This window comes from Melanerpes formicivorus, unplaced genomic scaffold (genome assembly GCF_026170545.1).
Source record: "Melanerpes formicivorus ecotype bairdi unplaced genomic scaffold, bMelFor1.0.p_v2 SCAF_55, whole genome shotgun sequence".
NCBI classification, from domain to species: Eukaryota; Metazoa; Chordata; class Aves; order Piciformes; family Picidae; genus Melanerpes; species Melanerpes formicivorus.
The window spans coordinates 87261-107543 of NW_027142407.1; the positions used below are offsets into that span (position 1 = coordinate 87261).

The 20283-nt window shown below is 48.9% G+C and overlaps 1 protein-coding gene across 1 annotated transcript in view; it reads right to left on the reverse strand.

Moving 5' to 3' along the window:
• CDH10 (cadherin 10) overlaps window positions 1-20283 on the reverse strand; it is a 106712-nt gene that overhangs the window by 14356 nt on the left and 72073 nt on the right. The window contains 4 exon segments of the mRNA XM_068160979.1: window positions 1322-1575; window positions 4615-4802; window positions 12463-12630; window positions 15024-15143. Coding sequence (XP_068017080.1) covers window positions 1322-1575; window positions 4615-4802; window positions 12463-12630; window positions 15024-15143 — 730 coding nt within the window.

Below are 20283 nucleotides of genomic sequence, written 5' to 3' on the forward strand. Positions count from 1 at the left end.
GGTCAGCCAGTCCCAACCCTCCTGCCATGGGCAGGGACACCTCACACTACAGCAGGTTGCTCACAGCCACATCCAGCCTGGCTACAAACACCTCCAGGGATGAGGCTTCCACCACTTAAATACTCACAGAGTCACAGAACATTTGGGGTTGGGAGGGACCTCCAAAGCTCAGCCAGTCCAAAGCCCCTGCCACAGTAGGGTCACCTAGAGCAGCTCACACAGCAACACATCCAGGCAGGTTTTTAATATCTCCAGAGAAGGAGACTCCACAACCCCCCTGGGCAGCCTGTTACATGCTTATTTCATCCTCACAGGGAAAATATTTTTCCTCCTGTTTCCCATGGCACTTCCTCTGCCTCAGCTTCCACCACTGCCCCTTGGGCTGGCATTGGGCAGCCCCCAGCAGAGCCTGGCTCCAGCCTCTGGGCACTGCCCCTGCACAGCTTTAGCCCCAGCAAGGAGCTCACCTCTCAGGCTCCTCCTCTGCAAGCTCCAGAGCCCTCAGCTCCCTCAGGCTCTCCTCCTGAGGAAGATCTTCCACTGCCTGCAGCATCTCTGTGCCTCTGTGCTGGACTCTCTCCAGCACTTCCCTGAGCTCCTTCTTGAGCTGCGGGGCCCAGAACTGGACACAAGATTCCAGATGTGGCCCCTGAGGTACCTGCAGGCACCTAGGCCACTAATGAATGACAGAAAGAAAAGCATCAAGCAACTACTACCAGAACAAGAGGACATAGTCTCAAGCTGTGCCAGGGGAGGTTTAGGCTGGAGGTGAGGAAGAAATTATTCCCAGCAAGAGAGATTTGCCATGGGAATGTGCTGCCCAGGGAGGTGGTGGAGTCCCCATCCCTGGAGGTGTTTAGGAAGAGACAGGATGGGGTTCTTGATGCCATGGTTGAGTTGTTCAGATGGTGTAGGGTGATAGGTTGGACTTGATGATCTCAAAGGTCTTTTCCAACCTGGTTAATTTTATTCTCTATTCTCTATTCTCTATTCTCTATTCTCTATTCTCTATTCTCTATTCTCTATTCTCTATTCTCTATTCTCTATTCTTTTCTGTTCTCTTTTCTTTTCTACTCCTATTCTATTCTATTCTATTCTATTCTATTCTATTCTATTCTATTCTATTCTATTCTATTCTATTCTATTCTATTCTATTCTATTCCATTCCATTCCATTCCATTCCATTCCATTCCATTCCATTCCATTCCATTCCATTCCATTCCATCCTGCTCTGTTCTTCCTGTGCACCTACATGAAAATTCACCTACCTTCTCCTTAGTCCCTTTAGCAACTGCTGTGTGTACAGAGACTGAACTCTCACCTGATTGGGCTTGAGGACGAGTCGGGATCCCGAGCCATTACTGTTCCTATGATCGTCCCCAGCTCAATATCTTCATGCACCTCAAAGAGGTAAGAGGACCTGCTGAAGACTGGAGGTTCATCCACATCTTCTACAGAGATTTTCACAATGGTGGTGTCTTTGAAAGGCCCCAGGTAATAGAAGCGTGGATCCACGTGGGTGTTCTCAGCTTCCACTTTCAGGGTATAAAGTCTTCTGGTCTCATAGTCCAGTGGCTGGAAATGAAGGTGATGACCAAGTTGATTAATTTATATTAGACAGTGGCAGATGATGGCCTACATACACAATGGAAAGTGAAGAGGACTTGAGCCTTGCCAGATCTGCCCTTGGGTTGGAGGAACCTCAACACAGCTAAGTTTTTCCACAGCACAGGGATTGTTTTCCCTTCTCAAAAATGACCTTTGATTGGAATGGCTTTGATTGGAATGGGCTCCATCTACTCCAACTTCCCTGCCAGATTGGCTGTTAGGAGGAAGTTGTTGCCCATGAGGGTGGTGAGAGCCTGGCACAGGTTGCCCAGGGAGGTGGTGGAAGCCTCCTGCCTGGAGGTGTTTGCAGCCAGGCTGGATGTGGCTGTGAGCAACCTGCTGTAGTGTGAGGTGTCCCTGGCTATGGCAGGGGGGTTGGGACTGGCTGAGCCTTGAGGTCCCTTCCAGCCCTGACAATTCTATGATTCCAAATGTGTCTGGCCTTACCATTCAGGAACAGTTAGCTTTCTTTTAAGGGGTGTGTGTGTCTGTGTGTGTGTGTGTGTGTCACGGTTCTCTTGAGAAACAGTAAGAGCTTCATCTTGTTCCTTTTCATTTAATTTGCTGAATCTAACATCAGAGATTGATTTTCTTCTTTCTTTCTTAATAGAGTTGCCATTTTTGTCAGCAGCTCTTGTTTCAAATGGAAGGAGGAAAGGTTCAAGGCTATAATTAGAAGGGATTTTTGGATGGGAGAGAACCACTATTCCTTCAGCATTTTTTTCTGCTGAAAAGTGTGAGCTAATTAATGGCACTGAGGAAATGAGCAAGCTGAGAACTTACTTTTTTGACACGAGGAAGGCTTCATTAATTCCCTCACCCCCCCACCCCCCACATCTCAAGGAGATAACAAACTGGTGGCTTTCATTCATCAGAATGGCTAAGTGATTTGTTTTAAAGGGCTGTCTGCTTTTAAATACAAATTAATCTCCAGGCAAGATGCCAGAGTGACAGCCCAGACATTGAAGCTTTCTGTTGAAGAGCACAGAGATGCAGTCCAGTGAAGGAATCAGCATCTCCACTTCCCTCAAAATTCATTGAAAACACCCAGTTCTGGTGCCCCCAACAGAAGAGGGACATGGAACTGCTGGAGCAGGTCCACAGGAGGGCCACAAAGAAGATAAGAGGGCTGGAAAGCCTCCAGAGAAGGAGACTCCACAGCCTCTGTGGGCAGCCTGCTCCAGGGCTCCAACACCTTCACAGGTGCTCATGTTGAGGAGGAAGCTCCTGAGATCTAGCTTGTACTCCTTGGTCCTTGTCCTATCACTGGGCTCTGCTGAAAAGAGCCTGGCACCTTCATCCTGACCCCCAGCTCTCAGCTATTGATAGATATTGATCAGATCCCTCTCAGCCTTCTCTTCTCCAGACTAAACAGCCCCAGAGTTCTCAGTCTCTCTTCACAAGGGAGATGCTCAAGTTCCCAAATCATCCTCACAACCCTCTGTTGGACTCTCTGCAGCAGATCCCTGTCTCACTTGAACTGGTGAACCCAGAACTGGACACAGCATTTGAGATGTAATCTCATCAAGGGGGAGTGGAGGAGGAGGGAGAACCTCCCTAGCCCTGATGGACACACTCCTCAGAAAAGACCTCAGAGCTCACCGAGCCCAACGTATCACCCAACACCATCTTATCAACTCAACCATGGCACCAAGTGCCTCATCCAGGCTCTAAATGATGCCCTCCAGCTGGAGGCTGTCCAGCAGTTAGAGCATTCCACCAAAATGCCATCTGTGGTAGGTTGAAATTCCCCCTCCAATATTTAATTTGCCAGACCAGCTAAGCTGGAAGCAAATTATAGCTGCATTTACAAGCAAGACCACCTTGTGAATTCTCCAGGCTAAACCCCCCCGGCTTCCACAGCCTCTCCTCACAGGGCTGTGCTCCAGACCCCTCCCCAGCTTTCTTGCCCTTCTCTGGACACCTTCCAGCAATTCAATGTCCTTCTTAAACTGAGACGCCCAGAACTGGACACAGGACTCAAGGTTTGTCCTAAGCAGTCTGAGCACAGGGCAGAATGACTTCCCTGCTGCTGGCCACAATGATCCTGATGCAGGCCAGGATGCCTTGGCCTTCTTGGCCACGTGGGCACACTGCTGCCTCATCTTCAGCCTACTCTCACCCAGTATCCCCAGGTCCCTCTCTGCCTGGCTGCTCTCCAGCCACTCTGACCCCAGCCTGTAGCACTGCCTGGGGTTGCTGTGGCCAATGTGCAGGATCTGGCACTTGGATGTGTTCAATCTCCTGCCCTTGGACTCTGCCCTTCTGCCCAGCCTGTCGAGGTTTCTCTGCAGAGCCTCTCTACCCTCCAGCAGATCAACTCCTGCCCCCAGCTTGCTGTCATCTGCAACCTTACTGCTGATGGACTCAATGCCCTCATCCAGATCATCAATAAAGATATTGAACAGGCTGGGGGCCAGCATTGATCCCTGGGGCACACCACTGGTGCCTGGCTGTCAGCTGGCTGTGGCACCATTCACCACCACTCTCTGGGCTTAGCCTCCAGCCAGTTCCTAACCCAGCTCAGAGTGCTGCTGTCCCAGCCAGGGACTGACAGCTTGGCCAGGAGTTTGCTATGGGGGACAGTGTCAAAGGCCTTGCTGCACTCCAGGCAAACTCCATCCACAGCCTGCCCCACATCCACCAGGTGGGTCACCTGATCATAGAAGGAGATCAGGTTGGTCAGGCAGGACCTGCCCTTCCTACATCCATGCTGGCTAGGCCTGATCCCTTGGCCATCCTGTAAGTGCTGTGTGATTGCACTCAGGATGACCTGTTCCATGATCTTGCCTGGCACTGAGGTCAGGCTGACAGGCCTATAATTCCCTGGCTCATCCAACCGGCCCTTCTTGTGGATGGGCACCACGTTGGCAGCTTCCAGTCCTCTGGGACCTCTCCAGTGAGCCAGCTACCCTGAAGTGCTCCTGCCTTTTTTATTCTCCCAGGAGCATTTGTGACACAGCAGGGACACCAAACACCACTCAGTGAAAGCTGTTGTGTGGCTACCTTCCTCACAGTGATGATGCCTTCCTGGGTGTCCTTCTGTGTCAGGATATCAAACATATCTGTCCCATCTCCATCCACAATCCTGTACTCCACTTCTGCATTTTCCCCAGTGTCTGCATCTGTGGCTTTGACGCTGCCAATCGCTGTCCCCACTGGGGAGGACTCGGGAACCCGGAGGTGGACAGTGCCTGCCAGAGACAAGAAAGAGAAGCTCATCAGTCACAGAACCCATCCAAGCACCATGGTGGCACACAACAGCTGATCACAAGTTTGCTGATGACACCAAGATGTGTGGTGCAGTAGACACAGGCTGGAGGGAAGGGATTGTACTAGCTTGTGAAATGGATTTCTAAAATATTAATGAAACTGGGAGCAGTCTCGTTCAACATCTTTGTTGGTGCCATGGACAGGGGCACTGAGTGCAGCCTCAGCAGGTTTGCTGATGACACCAAGCTGGGTGGTGCAGCAGACACAGGCTGGAGGGAAGGATCCATCCAGAGGGAGCTGGACAGGCTGCAGAGCTGAGCCTATGGCAACCTCAGGAGGTTCAACAAGACCAAGGGCAAGGTTCTGCAGCAGGATCAGGGCAATCCCAATCACTGATAGAGGCTGGGCAGGGACTGGCTGGAGAGCAGCCCTGGAGAAAAGACCTTGGGGGTGCTGGTGGAGGAGAAGCTCAAGAGGAGCCAGCAGTGAGCACTTGCAGCCCAGAGAGCCAAGCAGAGCCTAGGCTGCAGCAAGAGAAGTGTGGCCAGTATCAAGTGTCTCAATGTCCTTCTTAAATTGAGGGGCCCAGAACTGGACACAGGACTCAAGGTGTGGCCTAAGCAGTGCTGAGCACAGGGCAGAATGACCTCCCTGCTCCTGCTGGCCACACTGTTCCTGATGCAGGCCAGGATGCCCTTGGCCTTCCTGGCCTCCTGGGCACACTTCTTTCTAAATCTCTGTTCACATTAGTTTTGCTCTTCCAGATTCTTCTCTTGCACTTTTCCTCATCCTCTACTCTCAGAAAGTCTTTTATTCCACCTTGTCAAATCAGCTGATGGTTACTGAACGTGACAACCAGTTTTCTCCCTCTATTTCACAGATAATGTGTGCCACGAGGAGGAGCAGAGGGCTGGAGCTGCTCTGCTGTGAGGACAGATTGAGGGAGTTGGGGTTGTGCAGGCTGGAGAAGGGAAGTCTCTGAGGAGACTTAATTGTGGCCTTCCAGTATCTGCAGGGGGCTCCAAGAAAGCTGGGGAGGGACTTTCGCGGGTGTCAGGGAGGGATAGGAGCAGGGGGAATGGAGCAAAACTAGAAATGGGTAGATTGAGATTGGATATTAGGAAGAAGCTTTTCCCCATGAGGGTGGTGAGAGCCTGGCACAGGCTGCCCAGGGAGGTGGTGGAAGCCTCCTGCCTGGAGGTGTTTGCAGCCAGGCTGGATGTGGCTGTGAGCAACCTGCTGTGGTGTGAGGTGTCCCTGCCCATGGCAGGGGGTTGGGAGTGGGTGAACCTTGAGGTCCCTTCCAACCCTGACAATTCTCCCCAGCTTTCTTGTAGCCCCCTTCAGATCCTGGAAGGCCACAATTAGGTCTCCTGGGAGTCTTCTCCTCTCCAGCCTGCACAACCCCAACTCCCTCAATCTGTCCTCAGAGCAGAGCAGCTCCAGCCCTCTGCTCATCCTGGTGGCCCTTCTCTGGACTCAAGCCTGGCCTATGAACTTTGCAGTTTGGTGCTTTCTACATTCCCTGGCTCAGCTCTATCCCTTTTTCACTTGTCTTTCTGTGTCATACAGCTGGTACAGAAACATAGGAAGAAAATTGTCAGCCCTCAGCCACACTGTAATAAAGTGAAGTAAATATCTCACCATATATTTCAGTACTTTATGTCCCAGCCTCTCTGTGAAAACTGTAAAGAAAGGTTGAGATCTTTGATCCCATCTGTCAGAACATATGGCAGGGAAAAAAAATGCATGTGGGGCACATAAAGCACTAGGAAGAATGCTCAGGAAAAAGGAGGAGTTGATAATCAATTCAGATCCAGCTGTCATTCCAAAGATGAAAGTTAAGGCATCAAAGCTGCACTGAAAAAAAAACACATTTTCTTCTCAGGCCTCAGTTAAGTTGTCCCAAGATTTGCTGCTTCACTTAAAGGTAAATCAAGTGAGTTGGGAAAAAAAAAACACAAACATTTCAGCCAAAACTAACCCCCAAGGGGACGAGGTAAAGGCCAGCAGGCACAGCAGGAAAAGGGTGAGCAGGTTTGCCCAACAGGCAGCATGAACATTCCTCTTTGCAGGGAAGAAGTAGAAAGAAGTCCCTAAAGTTCAGGTCCCCTCAGTTCAAGAAGGACCTCAGCGAACTGCTTGAAAGAGTCCAGCACAGAGCCAGAATGATGCTGAAGGCAGTGGAACATCTCCCTGCTGAGGACAGGCTGAGGGAGCTGGGGCTTGGAGCTTGGAGAAAAGAGCCTGATGGGGACCCTCATTGCTGGGGATAAAGATGTGGAGGGCTGGAACCAGGCTCTGCTCAGGGATGTCCAAGTACAGCACAAGGGACAATGGGTGAAAGCTGCAGCAGAGGAGGCTCCATGGGAACATAAGGAAAAGCTTTTGTACTTCAAGAGTGAGAGAGCCCTGGAGCAGGCTGCCCAGAGATGTTGTGGAGTCTCCTTCTCTGGAGACATTCAAAACTCTTCTGAATGTGTTTGCCAAACCTAAACATCAGAAAAACTAACAATAGTGAAAAAATATAAGCCCAGGCTGGATGAGGCTCTGGCCAGCCTGATCTAGTGTGGGGTGTCCCTGCCCCACCCCCTGCAGGGGGGTTGGAACTGGATGATCCTTGTGGTCACTTCCAACCCTGACTGATACTGTGATTTGATGATTCTATAAGTAATATTTTTAAGTTCCATCATGTTATAGTTTGTGAAATCAATCAATCAGGAAAAAAAATAATAGTAAAAAAACTATGATCAAACAAAAATGCCACATTCAGAAATCATTTGAAATTAAATATTGAACGAAAAGTTTGCCCAAACTAAAAATAAATAGGAAAAAATAATTAGAGTAAAAGAAATGTAATCAAACAAACAACCCCCCGCACACACATTCAGATGTTATTTGCAATTAAATATTGAAGGAAAAGTTTGCCACATAAAGAAATAAGGAAATTAATAATAATAATAATAATAATAATAATAATAATAATGATAATAATCAAAAAGAAAACCAAAACACATTCACATAGAGTTTGCAATTAATCATAGAATCACAAGACTGTCAGGGTTGGAAGGGACCTCAAGGCTCATCCAGTCCCACCCCTCTCCAGTCCCAACCCCCGCCATGGGCAGGGACACCTCACACCACAGCAGGTTGCTCACAGCCACATCCAGCCTGGCTGCAAACATCTCCAGGCAGGAGGCTTCCACCACCTCCCTGGGCAACCTGTGCCAGGCTCTCATCACCCTCATGGGCAGCAACTTCTTCCTCACAGCCAATCTCAATCTACCCATTTCCAGTTTTGCTCCATTCCCCCTGCTCCTATCCCTCCCTCACACCCTCAAAAGTCCCTCCCCAGCTTTCTTGGAGCCCTCTTCAGATCTTGGAAGGCCACAATTAGGTCTCCTCAGAGCCTTCTCCTCTCCAGCCTGCACAACTCCAACTCTCTCAGTCTGTCCTCACAGCAGAGCAGCTCCAGCCCTCTGCTCCTCCTCGTGGCCCTTCTCTGGACACCTTCCAGCACCTCCAGATCCTTCCTGGCACAGAGGCTCCAGAACTGGCCCCAGAGCTCCAGCTGTGGTCTCAGCAGAGAGAAGTAGAGGGGGAGAATCCCCTCCTTTGAGGGAGGTGATTAAGATTAATTAAGCATTGAATGAAATGTGTTGAAAATTAATTTCTCCATAATTGTTTGGGGTTTTTTTTTAGGTAGCTTTTGACAGGAAGCTGACAGACACCAGCACAATTAATGTTTTTAATGGCTGTACACACTCTGCATTCTGCTTCTGTCCATTAATTCTTGCTCAGTTGGTTTCTGCTGTTTCAATCAGGTGATGTATCAAGGACATTTTCATTCCCTTTCCCTACCATGGAATCTCTGTGCTTGGCTGTGGCAGTTTATAATATCTCTGTAATCTCCTAATGGTTAAAAAGATGAATTAAAACTAACCTCTGCTCCTATTTAGTATTTATTCAGGGCTACATGAGACACTGGTGAAAAACCACGTTTTTTCCCCCTATTAATATTTATGTAATTAGTTTTACAATGTGCCAACTATTCTCCACATTATTATTACTTTTCCCTAGAGTGTTTAAAACTACAGCCCCAAGCTATGCCTTGCGGCTGCTGCTTTGGCTTCCACTGCAGTAGCCAGCTCATTAATTCAGGCTGTGAAGTGGGAAGAGCTCACCTCCTGAATAGCTAACAAGGTAGTGGAAACAGAGTGTGGAAATCATAGAATCACAGAATCTGCCAGGCTGGAAGAGACCTCCGAGATCATCGAGTCCAACCGATCACCCAACACCATCTAATCAACTAAACCATGGCACTAAGTGCCTCATCCAGGCTGTTCTTACACACCTCCAGGGATGCTGATTCTACCACCCCCATTTCCATTCCCATTCTGGGAAGAAATTCTTTCTAAGATCAAGCCTAAACCTCCCCTGGCACAGCTTGAAACTGTGTCCTCTTGTTCTGGTGCTGGGTGCCTGGAAGAAGAGACCAACCCCCACCTGACAACACCTCTATACCTTAAGGGAGTTGTAGAGGGCAAGAAGGTCTCCCCTGAGCCTCCTCTTCTCCAGGCTGAGCAACCCCAGCTCCCTCAGCCTCTCCTCACAGGGCTGTGCTCCAGACTCCTCCCCAGCCTCACTGCCCTTCTCTGGACACATTCAAGCAACTCAACATCTTTCTTAACTTGAAACCTATCAGCTGAAAGGTAATTTTATGCCTAATCTCTCTATTGAGAAGGGAAGGGAAGGGAAGGGAAGGGAAGGGAAGGGAAGGGAAGGGAAGGGAAGGGAAGGGAAGGGAAGGGAAGGGAAGGGAAGGGAAGGGAAGGGAAGGGAAGGGAAGGGAAGGGAAGGGAAGGGAAGGGAAGGGAAGGGAAGGGAAGGGAAGGGAAGGGGAGGGGAGGGGAGGGGAGGGGAGGGGAGGGGACGGGAGGGAAGGGGAGGGGAGGGGAGGGGAGGGGAGGGGAGGGGAGGGGAGAGGAGAGGAGAGGAGAGGAGAGGAGAGGAGAGGAGAGGAGAGGAGAGGAGAGGAGAGGAGAGGAGAGGAGAGGAGAGGAGAGGAGAGGAGAGGAGAGGAGAGGAGAGGAGAGGAGAGGAGAGGAGAGGAGAGGAGAGGAGAGGAGAGGAGAGGAGAGGAGAGGAGAGGAGAGGAGAGGAGAGGAAAGGAGACTCAAGGAGAGGAGAGGAGACTCAAGGAGAGGAGAGGAGACTCAAGGAGAGGAGAGGAGAGGAGACTCAAGGAGAGGAGACTCAAGGAGAGGAGACTCAAGGAGAGGAGACTCAAGGAGAGGAGACTCAAGGAGAGGAGAGGAGAGGAGAGGAGAGGAGAGGAGAGGAGAGGAGAGGAGAGGAGAGGAGAGGAGAGGAGAGGAGAGGAGAGGAGAGGAGAGGAGAGGAGAGGAGAGGAGAGGAGAGGAGAGGAGAGGAGAGGAGAGGAGAGGAGAGGAGAGGAGAGGAGAGGAGTGATAGGTTGGACTCGATGATCTCAAAGGTCTCTTCCAACCTGGTTCTGTTCTGTTCTATTCTATTCTATTCTATTCTATTCTATTCTATTCTATTCTATTCTATTCTATTCTATTCTATTCTATTCTATTCTATTCTATTCTATTCTATTCTATTCTATTCTATTCTATTCCATTCTATTCCATTCCATTCCATTCCATCCTATCCTATCCTATCCTATCCTATCCTATCCTATCCTATCCTATCCTATCCTATCCTATCCTATCCTATCCTATCCTATTTCTATTCCATTCCATTCCATTCCATGCAATTCCATTCTATTCAATTCCAATGCACATCTGTTTTTTATTGATGGCACAGAATAACAATGTTTTAACTTAACGAGGAGCAATTCCAGCAGTCTCATTGATCTCTGTTAGGGGAGGCCTTACAGCAACCTGCCAGGACCTGAAGGGGGCTGCAAGAAGGCTTCAGCGGGCCTGATACAAAGGTCTGCAGTGACAGGACAAGGGGCTATGGTTTGAAATGATTTGAAATGGTTTGGAATGGTTTGGAATGAGAGCAGAGCAGATTTAGATGGGATGTGAGGAACAAGTTCTTTCCATGAGGGTGGTGGAACACTGGAATAGGTTGCCCAGGGAGGTGGTTGAGGCTCCATCCCTGGAGATCTTCAAGGTGAGGCTGGACAGGGCTCTGGGCAACCTGATCTAGTGGAGGATGTCCCTGCTGAGTGCAGAGGGGTTGGACTGGATGAGCTTTGGAGCTCCCTTCCAACCCAGCCCATTCTGTGATTCTATGCTTCTATGCTTCTATGTTCTATGATTCTATGAGTCTATGACTTTATATTCTATGATTCTATTAAATGAGAATCATTCTAAAGCCTATTTGCATTTTGAGATTAAACATCCAGGTTTGGGTTTGGGTTTTTTTAAGATGTTAGCAGAGTTAGTAGCTATTTTTATTTGTATCTATCCAGTAAAGTCAGACAGCTGTAGAAGAGGTTTCATTTTCAGGTAACCACACACTTTCATCTACTGACAGGAAGGAGAGAGAAGAAAGGAAATAACAACAACAACAACACAAATCCTCAACCCACCAGAATAAAACAGAAAAGTTCCTTTAAAGCAAAGGTCACTTCTGATTCACACTGACATCAAAAGGAGAAAAAGAATCACAGAATCAACCAGGTTGGAAGATACCTCAGAGATTATCAAGTCCAACCTCTCACCTAATACCTCACACCTCCTGACAACTAAATCATGGCTCCAAGTGCCACATCCAAGCCTTGCTTGAACACCTCCACAGACAGGGATGGGCACTCCACCACCTCCCTGGGCAGCACATCCCAGTGGCCAATCTCTCTTGCTGGGAAGAACTTTCTCCTCACCTCCAGCCTAAACCTCCCCTGGCACAGCTTGAGACTGTGTCCTCTTGTTTTGGTGCTGCTTGCCTGGGGGAAGAGACCAACCCCCACCTGGCTACAACCTCCCTTCAGGGAGTTGGAGAGAGCAAGAAGGTCTCCCCTGAGCCTCCTCTATTCTATTCTATTCTATTCTATTCTATTCTATTCTATTCTATTCTATTCTATTCTATTCTATTCTATTCTATTCCATTCCATTCCATTCCATTCCATTCCATTCCAAATGCTCTTCATTTTTTGCTCTTTGGAAATCCTCTGTTAGGTTTTGCAGCACTGCAACTGGCAGAGCCCAAATCTCCTTGATTCCCTTCATGTAATTTCCTCTGCACATTCTCCACGATTACACCTGTAAGTAGAGACTACAACCCCAACCTTTCTGCCTCTCCAGAACTGCCACATGTTTTGTTTTCCAGGGGGGGAGGATGGAGGCTTTAAGGAGCAGGTCAGGGAAAAACAAACATCATTCTTCTAATGCTCTGCTGAGTCCACCTCCCACCCCGCCTCCCACAGACCTGGCAAAGACCTCCAGGGCTTGCTGCAGATCTGTTCTGAGCCTGTAACTCTTCCCCTACCCAACAAATGCTCTGGCATTTAATATTCTGCTTTAATAACAGGGAATAAATCAGTGCCTAAGCCTTTTGTTCATGTGTGCCTCATAATCTAGATTTACTCTAAATTAAACCAGCTGGTAATTGCTGGACTCCTGAGCTTGGAGCTCTTGCAGTACAAGGCAACTATTAAATGCAGCTTACTCTGGGGGAATCGCGGTGGATTGTCGTTGACATCAGTTAATGTGATGTTCACAGTGGTGGTCCCTGATAATCCACCCATCTGGCCTCCCATGTCCTTTGCCTGGATGACCACTTGATACTGCTCCCTGTTTTCTCTATTCATGTTTGGCAGAGCAGTCCTGATGACGCCTGAAAGAAAGAAAGGGGGTGGGAGGGGGGAAAGAAAGAGAACAACAGCACCAAGATTATTAACAGGCTATTTTCAGTGTCCTGCAGTTTGCTGCATCTTTTCTTCTCTTGTTTTGTCTTGTTTTGTTTTGTCTTGTTTTGGTTTGTCTTGTTTAGATTTGTTTAGTTTTTTTTACTAGCCTGTGAAATGGGTTTCTAAAATATTAATGAAACTCGGAGCAGTCTTGTTCAACTCCTTTGTTGGTACCATGGACAGGGGCACCGAGTGCAGCCTCAGCAGGTTCGCTGATGACACCAAGCTGTGTGGTGCAGCAGACACAGGCTGGAGGGAAGGGATCCATCCAGAGGGACCTGGACAGGCTGGAGGGAAGGGATCCATCCAGAAGGACCTGGACAGGCTGCATAGCTGAGCCTATGGCAACCTCATGAGGTTCAACAAGACCAAGGGTAAGGTCCTGCAGCTGGGTCAGGGAAATCCCAAGGACCAATACAGGCTGGGCAGGGACTGGCTGGAGAGCAGCCCTCAAGAAAAGGACCTGGGGGCGCTGGGGATGGAGAAGCTCCACAGGAGCCAGCAGTGAGCACTTGCAGCCCAGAGAGCCAAGCAGAGCCTGGGCTGCAGCAAGAGAAGTGTGGCCAGCAGGGCCAGGGAGGGGATTCTGCCCCTCTGCTCCACTCTGCTGAGACCACAGCTGCAGCTCTGAGGCCAGTTCTGGAGCCTCTGTGCCAGGCAGCATCTGGAGGTGCTGAAAGGTGTCCAGAGAAGGGCCAGGAGGAGGAGCAGAGGGCTGGAGCTGCTCTGCTGTGAGGACAGAGTGAGGGAGTTGGGGCTGTGCAGGCTGGAGAAGAGAAGTCTCAGAGGAGACCTTCTTGTGGCCTTCCAGTATCTGAAGGGGGCTCCAAAAAAAGCTGGGGAGGGACTTTTGAGGCTGTCAGGGAGGGATAGGAGCAGGGGGAATGGAGCAAAACTAGTGATAGCACTGGGGGGGTAGATCAAAAATAGCAATGGGTAGATTGAGATTGGCTGTGAGGAAGAAGTTGTTGCCCATGAGGGTGGTGAGAGCCTGGCACAGGTTGCCCAGGGAGGTGGCGGAATCCTCCTGCCTGGAGGTGTTTGCAGCCAGGTTGGATGTGGCTGTGAGCAACCTGCTGTAGTGTGAGGTGTCCCTGCCCATGGCAGGGCGATTGGGACTGGCTGAGCCTTGAGGTCCCTTCCAACCCTGACACCTCTCTGATGCTATGAATTTAATGCTGTCAAGTAGAAATTCATGCTCATAAACTTTCTAAATAGTCTTCAGTGTGAGTTGCCTGTTGGTAGCATAAACCTTAGTTCCACATCCCAGCTCCCTTGCCAGCTGTGGTAAGTTGGGTCTGGCTTCACTCCAGGTGCCCACCAAAGCCACTTCCCTCCTCAGTTGGACATAGAAACTATATAGAAACTTCTGATACAGAAACTATATCAGAGGTCTTGCTGGCCAGGGCAAGGACAGGGAGAGCTCACTCAGCAATTATCAGTAGGGGCAAAATAGACTCAGCTTGGGGGAAAGTTGGTTTAATTTACTACCATTGGGCAAAACAAACTCAACTTGGGGAAAAGTTGGTTTCATTTACTGCCAACTGGGCAAAACAGACTGAACTTGGGGGAAAGTTGGTTTAATTTACTACCATTGGCCAAAATAGACTCAACAAGGGGAAAAGTTGATTTAATTTACTACCAACTGGGCAAAAAAGACTCAACTTGGGAATGGGTTGGTTTAATTTACTACCAATTGGGCAAAACAGACTCAACCTGGGGGAAAGTTGGTTTAATTTACTACCAACTGGGCAAAAGAAACTCAACTTGGGGGAAAGTTGGTTTAACTACTACCAATTGGGCAATACAGACTGAACTTGGGGGAAAAGTTGGTTTAATTTGCTACCAACTGGGTAAAACAGAGTGATCTTGGGGAAAGTTGGTTTCATTTACTACCATTGGGCAAACCAGACTCAACCTGGGGGAAAGTTGGTTTAATTTATTACCATTGGTCAAAATAGACTCAACTAAGGGAAAAGTTGGCTTAATTTACTACCATTGAGCAAAACAGACTCAGCTTGGGGAAAAGTTGGTTTAATTTACTACCAATTGGGTGAAACAGACTGAACTTGGGAAAGAGATGGTTTAATTTACTATCAGTTGGGGCTAAACAGCCTCAACCTGGGGAAAAGTTGGCTTCCATTGGTCAAAACAGACTCAACTAGGGGGAAAGTTGGTTTAATTTACTACCAATTGGGCAAAGCAGACTGAACTTGGGGAAAAGTTGCTTTAATTTATTACCAATCAAATCAGATAATGAGAAAGGAAAGAAGAAGCTCAAAATTCATAATGCATGGAGAAGAATGATGTCTTTCCTCACCTGTTTCTGGTTCCACAGAGAAGTAAGGCTGTCCTTGAAGGATGCTGTAAATGATTCTAGCACTGTTCCCATAGGAAGGGTCATCAGCATCAGTAGCTGTAACTTGCACCACAGAAGTACCTGAAACATCCAAAGTCAACTTAGTTTGACGTGGTACTAGAAGGAGGCTCAAGAACATCAGCTCCCATTCAAGCAGACCCCAAAGCAAATGTCAAATGAGGTGGACTGACCTTCTCAAATACATTTATCCCTTATAGTCAACCTTGGGTACATTCTTCCCTATTTCAGGATCTCACATGACATAAATCTGGTGTTGATCTGCTCCAGGGTAGAGAGACTCTACAGAGAGGTTTGGATGGATTGGATCCATGGCAAACATTAAGGGAATGAGCTTCAACAAGAACCCCAAGCAAGGCTCCAGGCTTGGCATAGTGTGGCTGGAAAGCTGCTGGCAGAAAGGGGCCTGGGGGCTTCAATGGCCAAGCAGCTGAACCTCTTTCCTAAACTGAGAAGCCCAGAACTGGACACAGGACTCAAGGTGTGGCCTAACCAGTGCTGAGCACAGGGCACAATGACTTCCCTGCTCCTGCTGGCCACAATGATCCTGATGCAGGCCAGGATGCTATTGGTCCTCTTGGCCACCTGGACACACTGCTGGCTCATGTTCAGCCTACCATCAACCAGTACCTTCAGATCCCTTTCTGCCTGGTTGCTCTCCAACCACTCTGACCCCAGCCTGTAGCACTGCCTGGGGTTGCTGCGGCCAATGTGCAGAACCTGGCACTTAGATGTGTTCAATCTCTTGCCCTTGGCCTCTGCCCATCTGCCCAGCCTGGCAAGGTCCCTCTGCAGAGCTCTCCTACCCTCTGACAGATCAACTCCTGCCCCCAGCTTGCTGTCATCTGCAAACTTACTGCTGATGGACTGAATGCCCTCCTCCAGATCATCAATAAAGATATTGAACAGGCTGGGGCCTAGCACTGATCCCTGGGGCACACCACTGGTGCCTGGCACTGGTCACAACAGGCACAAGAGGCAAATTCCTGATATTGCACCAGGATGGATCATGGATTAAGCAGAGCAAAGCCTCAGACATGAAACAAAATTAATAAGGGATTAAAAGAAAAATTGTTACTCAAGGGCAACATAAAATAAGGTGAAATCACAAATCCTTTCCCCTGTACCAGTGATTGCTTTGGTGGTCATCTAGATGAGGATTGAAACTGAAAAGCTGAACTTGTTTAAAACAGAAGATCTAAGGGTGTTAGAGGTGTCCTAAAACATTCATCCCTCTCTTATTCACAGCTTCCTAGAATGGTTTAGATAGGAAGGGACCTTAAAGATCATCTAGTTCCAACCATGCTGCCATGGGCAGGGACACCTCCCACTAACCCAAGCTGATCAAGGCCTCATCCAACCTGGCCTTGAACATCTCCAGCGAGTAATCTAAAGTCTAAATCTTCTGTCTTGCAGCTCAGAGCCCTTGCCCCTCATCCTATCACTTCAAGCTCCTATAGGAAATCCCTCCCCAGCTTTCTTGCAAGCCCACTTCAGGTACTGGAAGTCTGCTGTAAGATGTCCCTGGAGCCTTCTCTTCTCCAGGCTGAGCAGCCCCAACTCTCTCAGCCTATCGCCACAGGGGAGGGTCTCTAGCCCTCTCAGCAATTTCATGGCCTCTTCTAAACCTGCTCCAGCAGCTCCATGCCCCTCTTATGCTGAGTGCACCAAACCTGGATGCAGCAGGCAGGGTCTCAGCAGGGCAGAGCAGAGCAGAGGGGCAGAATCCTTTCCTTGTCCTGCTGCTGTCCTTGCTTTGGATGCAGCCCAGCACACAGCTGGCTGCAGGGCTGCCAGTGACCATTGCTGCCTCATACTTCCCCATGAGGGTGGTGAGAACCTGGCACAGGTTGCCCAGGGAGGTGGTGGAAGCCTCCTGCCTGGAGGTGTTTGCAGCCAGGCTGGATGTGGCTGTGAGCAACCTGCTGTGGTGTGAGGTGTCCCTGCCCCGTGCAAGGGGTTTGGGACTAGCTGAGCCTTGAGGTCCCTTCCACCCCTGACAATTCTCTGACCCTAAAATTCACAAATCCTCCATTTCCTACCCAGAGAACCAGAGAACAGTCACGATGAAGGAATCTGTCACAACAACACAGTGTATTTTCCAGGGGGGGAAAAAAATCTCTTTAGCAACCCCTGCAAGGTGACACTGGGTCTGCATTCCCTAGTCCAGTTATTTCTTGTTTCTAATTTGCACCTTCCCTCTGTGTGTTCCTATCAGCAGTACTTATTAATGGGCCAATTGCATGAGGCTTTCACTTCATTTTAAAGAAGCATCCAAAATCAGATCATTTTGGGGAGGGTGAGGGGTGTGAAGTGAAGCACAGGTGTAGTAGCTTTAAAAGAAATGAAAACCAGCTCCATTTGCAGTGTAATTGTATGTGAGTGATAGTTATAGCTGCATCAGATGAGGGCCACAGTGCACAAATAGAATAGGAATTGATGCTATTTTAATACACATAGAGATGAAACAGGAGAGATCTTAGCAGCCATCCTTCTCCCTTGCTGCAATGAGCATGGCTGCATTGCCCTCTACAACTACCTGAAGGGTAGTTGTAGCCAGGAAGGGGTTGGTCTCTTCTCCCAGGCAAACAGCACCAGAACAAGAGGACACAGTCTCAAACTGTGCCAGGGGAGGTTTAGGCTGGAGGTGAGGAGCAAGTTCTTCACCGGGAGAGTCGTTTGTCATTGGAATGTGCTGCCCAGGGAGGTGCTGGAGTCACCATCCCTGGAGATGTTCAAGGGGGAATTGGACGTGGCACTTGGAGCCATGGTCTAGTCATGAGGTCTGTGGTGACAGGTTGGACTCGATGATCTTTCAGGTCTCTTCCAACCTTAGTGATACTGTGACACTGTGAGACCAAAGAAAGTCTCTCAGAGACTTCTTCTATAACCTGCAGATTTGATCCTGCTCCCTTTAAGGTCTCTGTGGGAAGAGTGAGTTTTTTTGTAGTCATAGATTCACAGAATCATGAATACAGAATTAACCAAGTTGGAAAGGACCTCAGAGATCATCGAGTCCAACCCTTCACCCAACACAGTCTAATCAACTGAACCATGGCACCAAGTGCCTCAGCCAGGCTCTTCCTAAACACCTCCAGGGATGGTGACTCCACCACCTCCCTGGGCAGCAGGGCACCTTAGCCAGGTGGGGGTTGGTCTCTTCTCCCAGGCAAGCAGCACCAGAACAAGAGGACACAGTCTCAAGCTGTGCCAGGAGAGGTTCAGCCTGGAGGTGAGGAAGAAATTCTTCCCAGCAAGAGAGATTGGCCATTGGAATGTGCTGCCTAGGGAGGTGGTGGAGTCCCCATCCCTGGAGGTGTTCAAGAAAGTCTTGGATGTGGCACTTGGAGCCATGGTTTAGTTGTCAGGAGTTGTTAGATATTAGGTCACAGGTTGGACTTGATGATCTCTGAGCTCATTTCCAACCTGGTTAATTCTATGATTCTGTTCTCCAATTTTCTCCTTGCATGCTTGAATATTTTGTTCTAGTATAAGGAGGAAGGAGGTGGTCATGAGCTAGGCCCAGAAATGAACTCTAATCTGTCAGGTTAGTGCAGCTCTAAGGGGGCAGATTTTCACATCACTTTAAATTAACAATGTTTGAGCCTGCTACAGTGATAACAATTCATACGTATGGCCCTTTTTCCCCCCCTTGCAAGCCTCTTCAAACACTATGCCAACAGTGATGGCTTCAACCTCACAATGATGTAGAGGTATCAGGTAAGAATCACTGAGGTAATTAACTAGGAGAAAGAATCCACAGAATATCCATTTCAAAGCTGAAGCTGAAATTTATGTTCCCCTTCCCTTACTCCCAGCCGAGCTGTGTGATATTTACCCAGAGCAAGTACCTTCTGTAGTAAATTATCCATACAAATAACCAGCCAGATTAATAGACATTTTCTGCTCTTTCTAGCAGAAAAGGAACAAAAAACAATCCACAAAAAGGCAGGAAACAATGACACATGTTCTGCCCTGAAATCATCTGTGCAACACAGCAGAGGAAGGGAGAGGAAGAGGAAAGGGCTGGGGAGAGGGAGAAGATCACCAAAAAGGTCCTGGGGTTTCTTCTGTAGCTTTGAAAATAGTAACCTGGACATGAACACATTAGAATCATAGAGCATGAGAGATTGGAAGGGAGCTGCAGAGATCAGCCAGTCCAAGGCCCTGCCAAAAGCAGCATCACCCAGGGTAAGCTGCACAGAAAGGCATCCAGGTGGGCTTGGAAAGGCTCCAGAGAAGAAAACTCCACAACCTCTCTGGGCAGCCTGCTCCAAGGCTCTCTCACCTTCACTGGGAAGAAGTTTCTCGTCATGTTGAGCTGAAACCTTCTCTGTTCAAGTTTGTAACCTTTGGTCCTTGTCTCATTACTGTGCACCACCCAAAAGAGCTTGGTCCCCTGCACTTAGTATCAGTCAGGGTTGGAAGGGACCACAAGGATCATCCAGTTCCAACCCCCCTGCCATGGGCAGGGACACCCCACACTAGATCAGGCTGCCCAGAGCCTCATCCAGCCTGGCCTTAAACACTTCCAGGGATGGCGCCCCAACCACCTCCCCCACTTGCCCCCCAGCCCTCAGCTATTGATAGACATTGATCAGATCCCTCTCAGCCTTCTCCTCTCCAGACTCAACAGCCCCAGGGCTCTCAGTCTCTCTTCACAGGGGAGATGCTCAAGTCCCCAACTCATCCTCCTGGCTCTGCCTTGGACTCTCTCCAGCAGGTCTCTGTCTCTCTTCAACTGGGGAGCCCCAAACTGGACACAGGATTGCAGCTGTGGTCTGAGCAGGGCAGAGCAGAGGGGCAGCAGAACCTCCCCAGCCCTGCTGGCCACACTTTTCCTGCTGCCCCCCAGGATCATCTTGGCTCTATTGGCCCCCAGGGCACATTGCTGTCCCATGCAGGACTTGCTGCCCCCAGCACTCCAAGATCATTCTCCATAGGAGATGCTTTTCAGCAGGGCAGGCCCTTGTGACCAGTGGATATTTCCAGTTCTTTTTCAGGTGCCAATTGCTCACTGTAGATATTTCTTTACCTTTATGCTAAAATATGCTTGGGACATGGAAAAAGAAATATTCAATCATAAATTCAAAGCAAACTGAAAATACTAGGAATAAAACATTGCTATAATTTTGCTTCCACACCTTGCTGCAGAGCATTGCTGAGGCCATTCTCTGTCAGTAATTGTGAATTTTCTCGCTCT